Source organism: Anopheles funestus, chromosome 3RL (genome assembly GCF_943734845.2).
Source record: "Anopheles funestus chromosome 3RL, idAnoFuneDA-416_04, whole genome shotgun sequence".
Lineage (NCBI taxonomy): Eukaryota > Metazoa > Arthropoda > Insecta > Diptera > Culicidae > Anopheles > Anopheles funestus.
The window spans coordinates 38,895,448-38,910,714 of record NC_064599.1 but is presented as its reverse complement, the minus strand read 5'-3'; the positions used below and the strand labels follow the sequence as shown (position 1 = coordinate 38,910,714).

The 15,267-nt window shown below is 44.9% G+C and overlaps 2 protein-coding genes across 3 annotated transcripts in view; one reads left to right on the top strand and one right to left on the bottom strand.

Moving 5' to 3' along the window:
- Positions 1–98: 98 nt before the first annotated feature.
- On the top strand, positions 99–2,987 carry LOC125771620 (uncharacterized). Its single transcript, XM_049442413.1, has 3 exons — positions 99–854; positions 925–1,229; positions 1,300–2,987. Exons 1-3 carry the CDS (start codon positions 602–604, stop codon positions 2,911–2,913), a joined length of 2,172 nt encoding a protein of 723 aa, XP_049298370.1. The 5' UTR covers positions 99–601; the 3' UTR covers positions 2,914–2,987.
- A 66-nt stretch (positions 2,988–3,053) lies between these two features.
- The window catches only part of LOC125771619 (probable chitinase 10), a 33,581-nt gene continuing 21,367 nt past the window's right edge, over positions 3,054–15,267 (bottom strand). For both annotated transcript variants that reach the window (XM_049442410.1, XM_049442411.1), the window contains exons 3-9: positions 8,276–8,357; positions 7,879–8,132; positions 6,626–7,798; positions 6,448–6,559; positions 5,415–6,385; positions 5,128–5,329; positions 3,054–5,054 (exon numbers count right to left, since the gene is read on the bottom strand). In XM_049442410.1, coding sequence (XP_049298367.1) covers positions 4,843–5,054; positions 5,128–5,329; positions 5,415–6,385; positions 6,448–6,559; positions 6,626–7,798; positions 7,879–8,132; positions 8,276–8,357 — 3,006 coding nt within the window. In that variant the 3' untranslated portion in view covers positions 3,054–4,842. The remainder of the gene's footprint in view (positions 5,055–5,127; positions 5,330–5,414; positions 6,386–6,447; positions 6,560–6,625; positions 7,799–7,878; positions 8,133–8,275; positions 8,358–15,267) is intronic.

The window sequence follows — 15,267 nt, the reverse complement described above, 5'->3', positions numbered from 1 at the left end:
TTACTTAATAATAAGTTTATTTAATAGTTAGTTATTCTGCTTAAACAATAAAACTATTGTAAAAAGATATACAAATTTTCCACAACTCTTGTGCGTGTTCTTGTGCTAAATTTGTAACCCTATCTCAGTTATGGATAATTCTGCATCAATGCGTGACTTTCCAACCGAGATGCAAACATCCACTGTTGGAATGTTGCGTTAAGTTTCATTTTTATCCAGCGTGTTTTTGTTTTTTCCTGTATGAATAAAAAAACAACTGTGGCATCAAGCGCCACATTGTTTGCCGACGCAAAATAAGAGACACCTTGGTGTCGGCTAGGGTTGAAGATTGTACCGAAATGCAATGGTCAGCTGTGCTGTACCATCGTATGTCAGAACAGGTTGAACTGTTCATGCGAGGACTTACGCTGACACAGCTGACCGTATGAGCCGGCGCTTCCAATCCCAGAAGCTTGGAAACATTCCAACCCTTTCCCAAACATGGAACAAGGCCGAAGATGAGGTCTGCAGATGTGCAGTAATTGGAGCCGGCAAGGTTAACAACGCTTAGATTCACGTTAAATACGGACCGACCGGCATTCGGGCTTATCAGAACCGTGCCATGAAGTTCCGAAATATGGCCGGCGCGTTTGTCTTTTGGTGTTTGATGGGTTGCCTTTTTGCCGGGCATCTTCAGGGCGTCAGTACGGATGAGAGTACGGTGGGAGATGAGTTTGTAGAACTCAGGGAGCCCGGTTCCTTTACACCGGAGGATCTTTGCCGTAGCCTTTGTGGGGAGTGTCAATGTCGGGGGTTGTTGGTGAGCGAGAACTTATGCCAGTGTAGCTGTGACTTTTCGCCGGATAGTGTAGGAGGTAAGCTTTTCAGTCTTTATCAATGTCAGAAGTTTTGTGAAAAGTTTTGTGTTTATCTCCGCTGCTGTAGGCCAAAATTGCACCTTGCAAGTGCGTCGGATATGTGAACAGATGGATGTACAATGTGACTTCAGTGGACCGGAAGCAGACTATGTTCGGGATCCACGTGATTGCCACACGATGTCATGCTACGAAAAGCATCACGAACACGATGGAGGGGACTATGATGGTGAAGGGTATGGCGATGGTGAGGGACACGAGCATGGAGGGAAACACTTGATATGCTGCAAGGACAAAAAGCATAAGGAGAAGAAGCATAAGCCTAAAAAGCTCAAGTTGTTTCATGATAAGCATCTGAAGTTCCACGTGGTGATTGTAAGTTTGCATATCGTACTCTCCCATTTCAAGAACTGTTTTGTTTTATTTAGCTTTTTATCCATTTTAGAAAGGAAAGATTCCCGAAACATCCTGTCACGGAGATCACGAAGGCGGGGAGCATCATGGAGGGTATGATGAACAGGAAGGATACCGTGCAGCAATGCCTGATAAACATCCAATAGCTCCTGCTCATGTACCGATGGACGTAACCGTGTGGACAAATCGTCAAAAGTTTCCCAAAAAGTTTCCTTTCCGAAAGCCCTTCCAGCATCATCTTCATCATAAGAAACCTCCACCACAGCATGCACCAGCCTATCCGGCACCGTATCCCGTAGAACCAAGAGGGAAATCAGCTGAACCACCGGCACCGGAAACAAGGCCCCAACCAAGACCGAAGCCGATGCATCCTCCGCAGGATACTCAACCACCACCTTCTCAACAGACACCTTCGGCTCCCTCATTACCACCAGCCGAACCGATATCACCACCAGTGACACCCTTCCCGGAGAATCCATTAACTCCTCCACCGAATCTATACGATGGTGCCCCAATCGGTCCGAAGAAGTTTCCACAGCAACCGAAACTGGAACCACCAAAGACTCACTCATTTTCACTCACTCCACCATCACCACCACCACCACCACCACCACCACCACCACCACCATCACCCCCATCACACTTTGTCCGTCCATCTCCACCAATGATCACCGTGGATCCTCCAACGAGACGCTTTGAATCATCAAGAAGCTTCGAAAAACCGACCTACTCAAGCTGCCAGTTGGATAGCTACGATTTCAACTATTACCATCCTCCACCAACCTATCATCAACCTGCACCTCCACCACCAACCTATCATCAACCTGCACCAACCTATCATCAACCTGCACCTCCACCACCAACCTATCACCGAACTCCGGCACCGACGGTATCGTCCTACCGATCGTATTCCTCCTCGTACGATCCATCCTATTCATCCAGTCACTATCACCCTCATGACCAATACGATAACTCGAAACACTATTCTGCTTACGATGAGCCTGTTGAGTATAGTACGTATGATGACAGTCCCGGTAAGAGCAGCGAATACTACGATGGCCATGGTGTACATCCGTTGTCCGACAACGAAATAGAGGATTGGCCAGAATATCCACCTCGTTATCCATCCGAAATATTCACCTTCAATCAGATCGTTAGTCGACAGATCATAGAGGCGGCTACTGCCGAACTCTACCGGACTAAACCCTTCCAGCCAACACCGCGACCCCTACGGGATGAGTTCGAACCACCGACAGCAGAAGCGGGCCCGGTACTGTTTGATTCATTCGGTCCACCGGATAAAAACTACGAAATGTATCCCATACCAACGCCACCGCCAGATGCATACATTCCACCTGTACCTCCAGCCAGTTCACCGGTAGACTTTCCCGACGCTGAGAATAGGCCACCAACTTTCGCACTAAACTCGGAGGAAGCGCTTTATCCGCAACCGACACCACCACCCCATTATTTGCTGGCAAAAGAAACCGGCAGCATGAGTTCATTCGGATTCGAGGAGTACGAATCGAGTCCAGCTCACCATGAACCAACGTCCTGGGGATATAGTCGAAGTGCAGCAGGTCAGAGCCACTACAGGTCAGCACCTAGTCGTAGTAGTTCGTACAGTTATAGAAGGTATCACTGAGAGGATTGATTGAATTCTGTTTATATGTTTTAAGCTGATAAAATGAGTGATAATAATATGAATAATTAAACAGATATGAATATAATTTGCTTTTTTGTTGTGTTTTGTGATAAAGTAAACAAAAACTAATTGTCCCCATGTATATACTAGTAAGTGATTTATTCATCAAAAAAGTACTTTTAACATATTTTTCTTTACACTAAAAATAAAGTATTGTCGCAGCTGTTTTTATACTTCTCTCGATCGCTTACTCACGGTACGGAAACTACGTCACTCTAACGGCGTTGTTCGAAGAAGTTCGGCTCTGGGTTTTGTTTGTTTTAAATAACAATCGTTCCATTATCTCTTCTATCCTTCACATTGTACTGGTACTGGCTGGATGTAATTGCACATTTTTACCACTCGTCGTTAAATAAACAAGAAACTACTAATATGACGTCTTTCCGTTGGCGAATTGGCGGTAAGTTCTTTTGTCTCCAGTTTCGCATTGTTTTAGTTACACGTTCGTACGTATTCCTTGCCGCTACCAGCTTACTTGTCATCTTCTCATAAACAGAAAATGAGCTATCTGTTTAGCTTAAACAGTTCCTGCTTTTCTTCATTCGTGCATTATCTTCTTTCGCTTATAGTAAACTTTTCTTCACGCTTTTTTCTTGTTGTTGCTGTTAGTTGTTTCGTTTGTCTGTTTGATGCTATTTTGTTCTGTTCTTTTGTTGTTTCTTGTTTTTTTTCTCTCCATTTGATCCGTGTATAAATGTTTGCCGTTTGCTTGTAATTTCAAATTCCTTTTGCTTTGTTGTATTCGTTCTGCTGTTATTAAGCCGCTTTTGGTGCTTTCCTTTCATTCAATTATTCCAGCCTTTCCCACCCCATTTACCACTTCCGTTTATATTTTCCTCACACTGGTTTAGCATTCGCTGGCTCCTTTTTTATATACACTTAATTATCACAGTTTTTATACATCTATCAAAAACGACATTTACAGATATTACTGGTGTTTAATAAAAAAAAACAAGCAAACAAACTTCGGAGGTGTCAATCGGTTTTCAGCTAATGTGCCAAGTGTGTAAAATAAATCTCCTCTTTTAAGCTTGATTTCTCTTCTGCGTTAAGCGACTTTCGAAACTACTAGCGTGACGCCGTCAAAGGTTAGCGTGAGGATGGCTCTGGCCCAGGGAGGCTAATGCCTACGGATTGATAGTGCATGTTTCATCTTCAGATGCGCTATCGTTGACAGTTTAAGCTTTATCTCTTTTTTCATAAATAGCATCTTTTAAATGTTTAGAACAAGAGCAAAGTTAAGAATAGACCTCAAACATACTCATCAAACCCTTTTCCGGTTCATAGTCTTTTCCGTGAAGACTAACCGCAACACGGGATTTGTTTGTTTGCAAGCAAGAAGGTTTTATATAAATAAATGATGTATTGTTCTCTTTTTCGGCACCTCCTTTCATGTGATCTGTAAACTATGAGCAGGGAACAAAACAGGTTTACACCCTAACAACCTCCTGAGGATGCGGTTTAGGCATTTGTCTAGCAGGATGTTGTTATATGTTATAAGGAAAACTCGTAGATTTGCATGTGCAAAATGTTGCATGAAAGCGTACAAGAAAAAAGGGGACATGTGGCATACGATATAATATATTTACAAACAGTGGCTCCAAGGCTTCACGAGTCGCTTTCCACGCCATACGTTGGGTCAAAATCGGTCTAGAAGAATTCTAAGGGGGGACAAATGTTTCCCCTATTTCGTTGGTGTACCGGCAGTGTAGAGTATTTTTTGTATCTAACAAAACGGCAGTAAAGTTTAAGGCAGAATAGATCGGAAAAGGAATCGAACACAAAACGTATATAGATGAAAGATTTTAAAATGGCTCACGATAGTCGCCTTGCGGAATACACTGATAACGGTCGATCTTTACGGTCGATCTACTTGGCCGCCGGTGACTGCGTGTGATGCTGACATCCTTCCACATTCTCTGGCCAATCGCATACGTTCTCGTTCGGATTGAAGACTAAGTTGGCCGGGCATGGCATGTGGTGTTTGCGTTCTCCCTCACACATGAAGTAGTGCGTACAGTCGGCCTTATCCGGGTGATAGCTGATGTGGCCATCCTCCTCTGCGCAGGTCACTTCGTTGGCTGTGGAGGAATTAAGGTATTGTTGAAAAAGAAATCCCAAAACAATCATCCCCTGTGTGGCAGCTATACTTACGATCCTTGGTCGTGTAGGCACCACGTGGTCCATAGGATTCGTACGGGCCATCATACTCTAGCTGCACCTTGTAGTCCTTCAGCTCACTGGTAAGTACGTTCAGCAGTGGGTATTTACCGCTTCCACAGCGACCCGAGAAGTCATCCATATCGATCGACCACACCATAATTCCACCGAAACCTTCCTCCTTGAGCCATTCCATCTGCAAAACAGGGCAAACATCGAAAGTCACAACCATGAAAACAACTGTTCCTCTTCATCGTACGACCCAAAACGCTTCTCATTACCTTCGTTTTCAGCGATCGTTCATCGTCGAAACCGACCCACTGATCCTTACGGTAGGCGAATGGCACCTGTTGTTCCGAGTCCCACACAAGCGTTGTGTTGTCCACCCCGAGGAAGGCACAGATTTCGTAGTAACTCAGGAAACCGGCCTCATTGGTGAACTTGCCGGGCAAACCACCGCCGGAAGCCGGTGCACCAATATCGAACTGCGTTTGGTTGACGAGCGTAAACGATCGACCGTACGTGGGCATACCGATCAGTAACTTTTCCTTGGGTGCACCCTGTTTCACCCATTCGCGCGCACTGTAATCCACCGTCAGCTTCTTCTGATAGTTGGAGGCCGAATCCAGCGGGAAGAGTGGCGAATTGTGACCGACCTGACGTTCCCACTGTCCATGGAAATCGTACGTCATCACGTTGATGAAGTCGAGATATTTGGAAATCTCCGGTACATCATACCCGGCCGCGATCGCTTCAAAGGAGGCGGGCACAGCGGCGGTCAGCAGTAGGCGCGGTTGTCCGGATGTCTTTGCTTCACCCTCGAATGCAACGCGTAGTTCACGCAGCAGATCAACGTACGCCTTACGATCGTCGGCACCGCGTGGATACTCCCAGTCGACATCGAGCCCGTTGAACTGGTACTCGCGCAGAAACTCGATCGCTTCGTACACGAACTGGTTCATGCGGAACACGTTCGAGGTGAGCTCCTTGAAGGGGGTAGAACCGAACGCCCATCCACCGATGGCGAGTAGAATCTGCAGATCGGGATTCTTTTCACGGAGTGCGATCACCTCATCGTACATGTCCGGATCGTTTTCGTTCGCTTCCGTCAGCTTGTGGTCCTTGAGTGTGGCGAACGCGTAAACGATGTGCGTGCAGAGGGTGGCATCGACGTCCTTCGGTTCGAACTTTCCGGCACCTGGGCGCTTCACTGACCAGCTCGTCAAGTAGCAGAACACTTGCGCTGGTCGTGCTGCAGGGAAGGAGATTGAATTAAAAACGATTGCTAATAGGGAGAATGAGGCACACACGTACAGTTCTTTTCCACCGTTGCAAGACCCTGCTTGATGATCTTCTTCTGAGGTTTCTGCACCTTGGACAGTAGTTCCGAAACGGAGATTTTAATAGGAGCCGGTTTTTCCACTTCCTGCAAAACAATTTAAATGTTACAGTGTGAAAAAAATATTATCAAAGTGTGCCTCAGATACCTTACCTTCTCGACGATGGTAGCAGCCACCGAGGACCAATCGACATCCTTCGCTTCCTTTCCACGGCTAACACCACGTAGCTCTTCCCGCATTGCACCGATCAGTGGATACTTGACATTTCCGCCACACACCGTACCGGAGAAATCGTCCATATCGACCGTCCACACCATAGCACCACCGAATCCGTTCGTCTTGATCCAGCTCATCTTGTTACGGATCGCTCGCTCATCGTCAAATCCAACCCACTGATCACCGTCCACCATGTACGGTACCTTCATCTCATCGTCCCAAATGTACACCGCACCATTTAGCAACATTTCGCAGATTTCGTAGTACGCCAAGAAGCCGGATTCCTTCGTGTACTCGCCAGCCTTACCACCACCGCTAGCCGGGGAGTTCACCTTGTACCGTTCCGTGTTCGACAGTGTGAACGAACGTCCATATGTAGGCATTCCGATAACGAGCTTCTCCTTTGGTGCACCCAACTTTACCCACAGATTAGCGGCATAGTCTACCGAAAGCTGCTTACGCCACTCACTGTCGGACGACGGTGAATATAATGGCGCATTATGTCCCGTTTCCCGTTCCCATTTGCCGTGGAAATCGTACGCCATCAGGTTGATGAAGTCAAGGTAGCTAGCCACAGCCGGAACATCGTATCCACCGCGCACATTATCCGGACCCACTGGGACGGCCGCCGTTAGCAGCAGCCGGGGTTGACGAATTTCTTGCGATTCTGCATCGAACGCTTCCTTCAGCTCCTTGAGCAACAGCACAAAGTTCTTCTTATCGTCACCACCCTTCGGGTACTCCCAATCCATGTCGAGCCCATCGAAACCACGCTGCCGCAGGAAGGGAATGGCCGAATAGATGAACGTCTGCCGAGCGTACCGTGTGGCTGACATTTCCTTGAACTTTTGCGTACCGAACGACCAACCACCGATGGCGAGCAGTACCTTCAGCTTGGGGTTTGCCTTCTTCAGTGTCATCATGCGCTCGTATAGGCCCGTCTTGCCGTCTTTCGTTTCATCGTTGCTTTCGAACGAGCTCAGTTTGCCCTTTTTCAGCCAACCGAAGGCGAATATGATGTGGGTGCAGAGATCGGCCGGGATGTCCTCCGGGACGAACTTACCGATCTTGGTGCGGTACTGCGACCAGTTGGTGTAATAGCAAACGATCTGTTTTTTGAGGGTTGGAAAATCAGAGCCATTTAAAGCGAACCGGCAAGTGATAAGGCAAAAACGGGAGAAGGTCTTACCTTGTAGCCATCACTGTCGACTTGGGCTTTCTTTGAAACAAGTGCGGAACTAGCGGCACCAGCTACAACGGCAGTACCGGCTGCTGCACCAGCTGCCAAAGAGCCACGCGTTTTCGTACGCACACGGAATCGATTCGTTGCTGAGGCAGGCGCTTGATCCGACCGATCCTGTGCTTTTTTCGGAGGGATTTGATTATCTTCTGGTTTTGCTACGGATGACTTTAAGTTCGTTGGTCGTCGTATTCTTCGCTTTGCTACGAGAAAGAACAGGTAGATTAGGCTAAGCATTATGAAGTTCACGTCAGGGGTAATATTTTCCAATGATTTTTCTATCCATATTTAGTTGTGATAAATGCTACCTTACATCCATACAGAAATGTCTCTTTGCCCTACTTACTTTGCGCACTGTCTGTCGCTTGGGAGAAGATCGCGATGAGGATGCATAGCACTATCGCTATTCTTAGTATCCGAGGTGTTAACTGTAAGTGGACCAAAAGTGGGAAATCATACATTAGTACGCTGTCGTTCGCCATCGTGGTACATGTTATGGAGATCTCGTTTAATGTGTGATGCTAAATATGGTTACTGAACGTTTGTCGAAGTGTTTCACACGCCCGCACAGTTCATGGTGAAACTATTCAGCACCTCTTACAAACGCAACTTGTATATTCAGATGTCGAAATTTACGATATTTAGAAACAGAGATTTTACTAGAGAAGATCCCACTTAGCGGGTTGTTATGACGAGAAAAATAGGTATAAAACTGGTTAACCTGTTGGCTTTGAAAGCGTTTAGTTTCTATTGTTTGCCATTAAATCTAGATTCTCAGTATCGGGAACGATACAGAAACACACTTAATAGTGGTTATCTAATCTGCTTTTTTACCATTAGATAATCGGTGGCTCCGTCAAGTTCATCGGAAAATAGTCTGCAAAAGGGGGTGAGAATGAGAAGATGCGATCGTGCATTGAAAACTGCTTCAACCGCTTGAAACACAATCGGTTCACCCATTCTTCAAAATGCTTGCCAACGAAGGTAAGGCATCACGACGCTGATGTTGCAAATGATGCCGCCAGTGTATACACAATCGGCTGCCTCAGCCATTTGCCTGCAGCAACCGTGAAGCTGGTAGTGAAGCGCTAATGCTGTGCAGCAGATAATTGGGTCGAGTTGATTAATAGATTCGGGTGGGTTGGTAGGGGTGATTATGATTGCGATCGTGCTCACGATAAGATTTTGAGCGATGCCGTGCGATTGTAGATGATCGATACGTGTTGGAGGCTACTGTGGATAAATTTGTGAGTGGTATTTTTGTTTTACGATAAACCCATCCTACAGTACAAGAACAGTACAAGATTTGTTGCTCCCTTTTGCATCAAACCTTTTGCAGCTTTAGCCTTTTAAATATACATATGGATGCATCTTCTTCTCCCTAATCCGTTTGGCCTTTTGTCACACCGCCACACCGTCGAGAATGTTTGAAAAAGTCATCAAATGCCACAGCAAAATGTCGAGGTGGTAATAAACATACATTAGCGCGTCGCCATGCTGCGTAGCTCCAACTGGCACTTGCCAACTTGTCCCCATTACTCTGTTGGACCCCGATGCTTTTGTTGCAGGCCAGTTAACTTAGGTGTCAAGTTTTTGATAGATAACCTTTTTTTAGCATACCCAAATAGGACTTTCTCTGGCAAGGTGTGCTGCTTTCAGCATGCTCGCGTATGAAAGCATCAAATTCATCTTAGTTACAGCGTCAGTGAGCAACCTCCAATCAGTTTGTACTTGACCGCAATTGGTCTACCCAATGGCTCATAAACGGCATTCAGCATCAGCGACTCGACCGTTTTGCCGATTGGCAACGTATCATCAACGGAACTCAGTTATTCACAGCCGGGCAAGATGGCAGAACATTCGGTGTGCGTCTGCAGCTGCATAAATTGTTGCCAGAAACATCTGTCGCTCATCGAATGGATTTAGAACAAGAACAGTTCGACAGATCGCCAATACCATCAGCTGCACGTGGGTTTCTTCGCCACTAGTTGCACAGAAAGGTTTGGCTTTTTAAACTCAAAAAAATGCAGCTGCATGCAGTAATGGTTTGCATTCCGAATAATCTCGTCGGTGATCAGCAAATTTCTGTCCAAAAAAAACGAGCCGAAAAATAAGCGAAAAAATCTTATTTCTCGTTGTTTTTTTTTCGTTTTCGGACAACGGATTGCATAAGTGATACGGTGTTACATTCGCAAAACTTACAGGCAGAGCAGCCACTACAGCACCGTTGACGTTAAGCGCCTGAGACCATGGGCTGAGGCCGCTGGGGATTATGTAGCGTGTCCATTTGAGGTTAGGCTACAAAACTCCCTCCAACCCCTTCCCATTCGCTGTCCCTTTCCTCCTGTATGAGGTTGTAGCTGTGTGTAGCTGTGGAGCGGGAAATGGGCCCAAGCTCAAAGCAATCGCCAAACTGTCCGCTTCACTACAAATCACAGACTGTTGTGCTATATTATCACACAATGCAGACTCCGTTTGGTGGAGTTCGTCTTGTAGTTGGGAATGTGTTAAGTTTTTTTTACCACTAACATTTGCTTGATACAATAAACTAAGCTTCAGATCAGTTGCTGATTTGTTAATCTAATGCACACACAAACGAACGGTGTAATTTATTAAGTGAAAGGCAAAGCACACCCACGGGGCACCTGAGAATGGATCGGGTTTGATTGTTTTGCATCTGTCGTTTGAGTAATTACTTAAATGGATTTTATTCAATCAGTACGTCAACAAGTTGTTGTTAGTGACTAAATGTGGTTCGTTCTGAGACTGTGTAAATTAGCTCAAGGGTATGATTTTGTTGCAAAAAGTGTACCCACCTTGTTAGTGAGTAAATCATTGCCATATCTTCTACACTTTCCGTTATTTGATTGAATTGTTGTGTTTGTAAAAAAAATGTCTAGATGATTTTTTCACAACAATATTTTCGTCAAGCAATTCTTTTTAGCTTACCGTTAAAATAGAAACGAATTTGGTTACTATTTGTAGCAAACTTTTATAAACTTTTGATTATATCGTATGGTAATAAAGCTTGAATTATTTATCAAATCTTTTTTATACGACTAACATAAATAAAATGCAACGACTAAATAAAAAAAAAACGACTAAATAGCACTTATAGCATCATTATTTTGAAAATTATTTAGATAATTTTGCTTAAATTTTTTCACATTCTTCAAAGTTTGCAGAACAATGAATCAGTCACTTGGCTGTTTTGAATACTTTGTTAAAAACGACATTAAAAACATAATATTTTTACTCTTTTATTTTTTCTTTTGAAAAATGGGAAAGTACTTATATAAGACTGATACACGAATAAGACGTACGATAGATATTCGACAAAGCTGTTTTAGTGTAATTTAAAACATGTAAAATAGAACACAAAGTGAATACTCAGAAATTTTGTAGATGAAGTAAACTAGTCAAAATTTGTATTCGAAACTACTATAATCGCTATATTTAATTGATTTTAAATCAATTTTATTCAAATTAAAATAATTCAAATAATCATTCCATTTATATCCTAAGGTATGCTTTCATCCAAGTTATTCTTAACCAGCGTAAGCAACATCTTCCAAAGAGAACACCCTTTACGCAATAGACATTTCATCATGCTCCTATTAGCATATGACGCTTTATTCCATTGCGTGTTGATCGTTCTCTCACGACTCACGAGTTCGACTATTATTATCGATGCGAGTTATCAGACGTTGTGGTGGTGCGTTAGCATGGGAAGCTGCACAACGATATGACGTTACATTCCCAGCATTGCTTGTTCGGTCGGAAAAAGGCAAAGGCAAAACCCCCTCAACAGAAATGGTCATTCCCAATGTTGCCACGGCCATGGTTCGGGGGTGGCGCTAAAGAGATGGAAAAGTGAAAACACTTCATCGTAAGGCTTTATCCCTTTGCAAACAGAGGAGATTGTTTGTCTGCAGGGAACTTGCGACGCAACATCCAGACGTACCGGCACCGGAGGCGCCACAAAGGAAGTGCCACTAATGGAATGGACCTGCTACTGCTGTAGTAGGATCTAGTGGATGCACGCGATGTAACCGCATCGTACGGCCGGTCAGTTCCATCTTAAACAGACCACCAACAGGCTAATGCTTTGCGTGACTGTGGCGTCTCGGAAGCTTAGGTTGTTGAACACCTTCTAGTGGTAGGTTGAAGGGAGGCGTTGGAGAGAAGCGCATGGCGTTTGAGTAATAAATCATTGTCTCAAAGTTATTTTAATATTTATTAACCATTAGTTGCTCGAGGGAAAATACACAGCATCGGGATGCCTGGGATGGGTCTTACGTTGGGTATGTGTCTTTAAAAGGTAGCACGGCTGTTATCTCCGTATTCGGAAAGGTGTCAAAGCAGAACGAAACATGTTTCATCAGCATCAGTAGTTCCTCTAGCGGTTTATGAGAAAAGGGCTTCCCACACCCAAACAGGCCTGTGACTTAACAGCAGGTGAAAGTTACTCCAAACCGACCCGTACCAAACCCTGGCCCTTTTACCCGTACCCGGCAATGGGTTCGAGGCGTCGAAACAGAAAATCACTGACCTACCACAACTGTGGAGCGCGTGCGCACCACAACGATTATGTTACAGCTGGGAGTTTGTGAAGGTTAGTGAACGACGTTGGGTACGGGGGCAGGAAAATCCACGTGTTCAATTTCCCAACACTGTCACAACTGTCATCCGTGTGCAGTGAAGCGAAAACAAACGCTTCCTTTCACCAGGAGCCCAACACCGTGCGGAGCTAGCGATGATCGTAGAAAGCAAGCGAACACGTGGGAGAAAGGTTCAACGCACGCTCGTTTTTTTGGGGGGATGGGTTTGTTTTGGTTTTCCCAATGTACGAAAAAAACCTCATTAGCATGAAAAACCCTTTGAACTCGTGTGACATTCCTCCGCCCCCCGGGGAGCTTTGTGGATAGTGCCGAGACTGACAGCTCAATTAACTTTTCCATCAGAGGGACTTCTGTTCAATCAAGCGTAAAATTGTGATTTTCCATCTACCGGGAGCGCAGAATGCTGCAGCAGGATTGATAGCGCGAAGGATGTTTAGCTGTATGTGTTGATGATAGCTGACAGTTGGTTGCTATACACCGTTGCTAGGACTCCACCGTGCAGTCATGCGTGTTAGCGATCTGTCAGAAGCATGATGCTCCTGTTATTGTATCGGTGGGTGGGAACATTAGAGCATAGGTCGCATTGGAGCAATTTGGAGCAAGTAACGCCATTGCCTTATGTACTCTTGAATGAACTAGACCAACAACAAAAAAACGACCACTAATTGGAGCGATTTTGGGACTTCGATGTTCACTGAGGCAGAAAACTGGAGACACCATGGCCGGGAAAGCATGTTACAAAGGAAGTTACGAAGGATATCACAAACACATCGGAATGATGCTTATTGGTGAGTGCTTCCACGATTCTTCAAAAAAAGATAAACAAAGGGCCCAGTGTTTTTTTTCGTTGTTGCTCGTATATGTTGCCGGGTCTACTTCAACCTATCCAGCAGTGCTACTAGTACATGACATCCTGGTACGGTGAAAATCAAATTATTCACGGTTCGTTGCATCTGATCGTGCCGGAGCCCTTTCAAATCGGACCAAACCCTCGTGGCAATGTCCGGGTTAGCCATGTCCGGGTTCGGAGCGGGTGTAACAACCACCCAGCAGTAATTCGTACCGGACCCCGGTACGCCCAGACACACAAGCCTGCGGACGAATTTCTCCCGTCATCAGCGTTGTTATCACGTTCGTCTTTCATGTACGCTTTCTCTAGCAGTGTCTTTGTGTTGCGGTTGATGAAGCGCATGCGTGCGCGAACCGAATGACAAGTGTCTTCCCCTAACCGGCAGGTGAAAACTGTCACCCGCTAGACCGGGTGGAGCCGTTTCGCACGGCCCTGATTCGATTGTGCACTGGAATGGAGCGAAATTTGGTCCATTCTACAGCTGACTGAACACAAAGATTTCGATGCTTGCCGGCCGGGATGTGAGCACTTACCCAACTGGGAAATGGCCTCGGGAGCGCTAATTCGATGCGCCCTTTGGAGTACTGGTGCAATCAAGCGTGAAAGATAGAATTTTCCGGTGCCAGGAAATCATACTCGTGGTGCAGGTTACATCCAGTTTTCCCCTTTGCTTGACTGCGCTCGTGGGTCTTCGATGTTCGGTCATGCGTAAAAGATGCAAAACAAATCCCCACACCATCGAAATGGTTTGACAGGATAAAATAATTGCTTTTTACTATTTCGCAGCTTTTATTATTTTATTTCCTTCAAACGGCAATGGCCGTATGTGGCAATGTGAACTATTTTGCCACCCTGATGTGGCGTAATTTGGTAACTTTCCATTGGAAATTGCTCAGTCAAGCGTGAAAAATAGAATTTTCCTCTACGAGGAGTTCAGGTACGTGTGGAGGACGCTGTTATCTGTGATAAGATACCTCGAGGGACTCAATGTTCACTCATGCGTATAACGAACCGTGAACAGCTGATTTTGAGTAAAGAAACAATTGCATTGTATGTGTGTTGTATTTTATAAAAGAGCGAATTTATTCTGAGTTGTTAACTACAACAATCAGTTCTAAATAATATTTTTTTTGGTAAATTTTCTTCTCTGTTGATGTAGTTTGTGAAAATGTGTATCTTTTCCAATTCCTTATTGTTTAAATGACATAAAATTAAACAAAAAAGACACATATACTTCACTTTAATTTCAATAGCAGTGAAGTGATTGTAAGAAGCGATATTTCTATTGGCAGTTGAAAATAAAATTCGTGAGTTAAGTTGTTCCCATTATCCCTTCTTTTTTCAATGATCTGCCCAAAAATCGTTTTCCTATGCCATTCCATTACCACAACTTGTCACAGCAATCATGAGACTGTAAAAACAAATCTTCTATTGAAAAAAAGCTGTGAAGGTCGCAAACCATTCGGTGGTTGTGGCACCTATCGCTTTTGAGATGGAGCATGACAAAAGTGGGAGGAAACATAAACACGACCGTAAGGTGTCAATATTTACGGACGTTTGTTTTAGAAGGGCATCTCGCACGGTCGCCCATTTGCCAGGACGCATGCGTACGGTTCACTTCCTGTCACTGGTGGGCCATAAGGTTCGGTAATTTTCTCATGGCATTGTCTAATGAAGCGGAACATTGGGATTCGTTTCGAGCAGGGTCGCATGGATAACCGATGGGTGAGTGTGGCGTTTTCGCCCCATCGCAACACGATCCCTATCACAGATCCAAAAAGGGATGGCATTGTGGGGATGTGGAATGTTTAAACAAAACACAACCGAGCGGGACACAGACAACTGCCATTCGCTAACTACTCCGTT

Coding starts and splice junctions, on each gene's coding strand:
- LOC125771620 (XM_049442413.1), top strand. CDS start 602: ATGAAGTTCCGAAATATGGCCGGCGCGTTTGTCTTTTGGTGTTTGATG. Junction 855..924: donor TTCGCCGGATAGTGTAGGAG/GTAAGCTTTTCA, acceptor CCGCTGCTGTAG/GCCAAAATTGCACCTTGCAA. Junction 1,230..1,299: donor TGAAGTTCCACGTGGTGATT/GTAAGTTTGCAT, acceptor TATCCATTTTAG/AAAGGAAAGATTCCCGAAAC.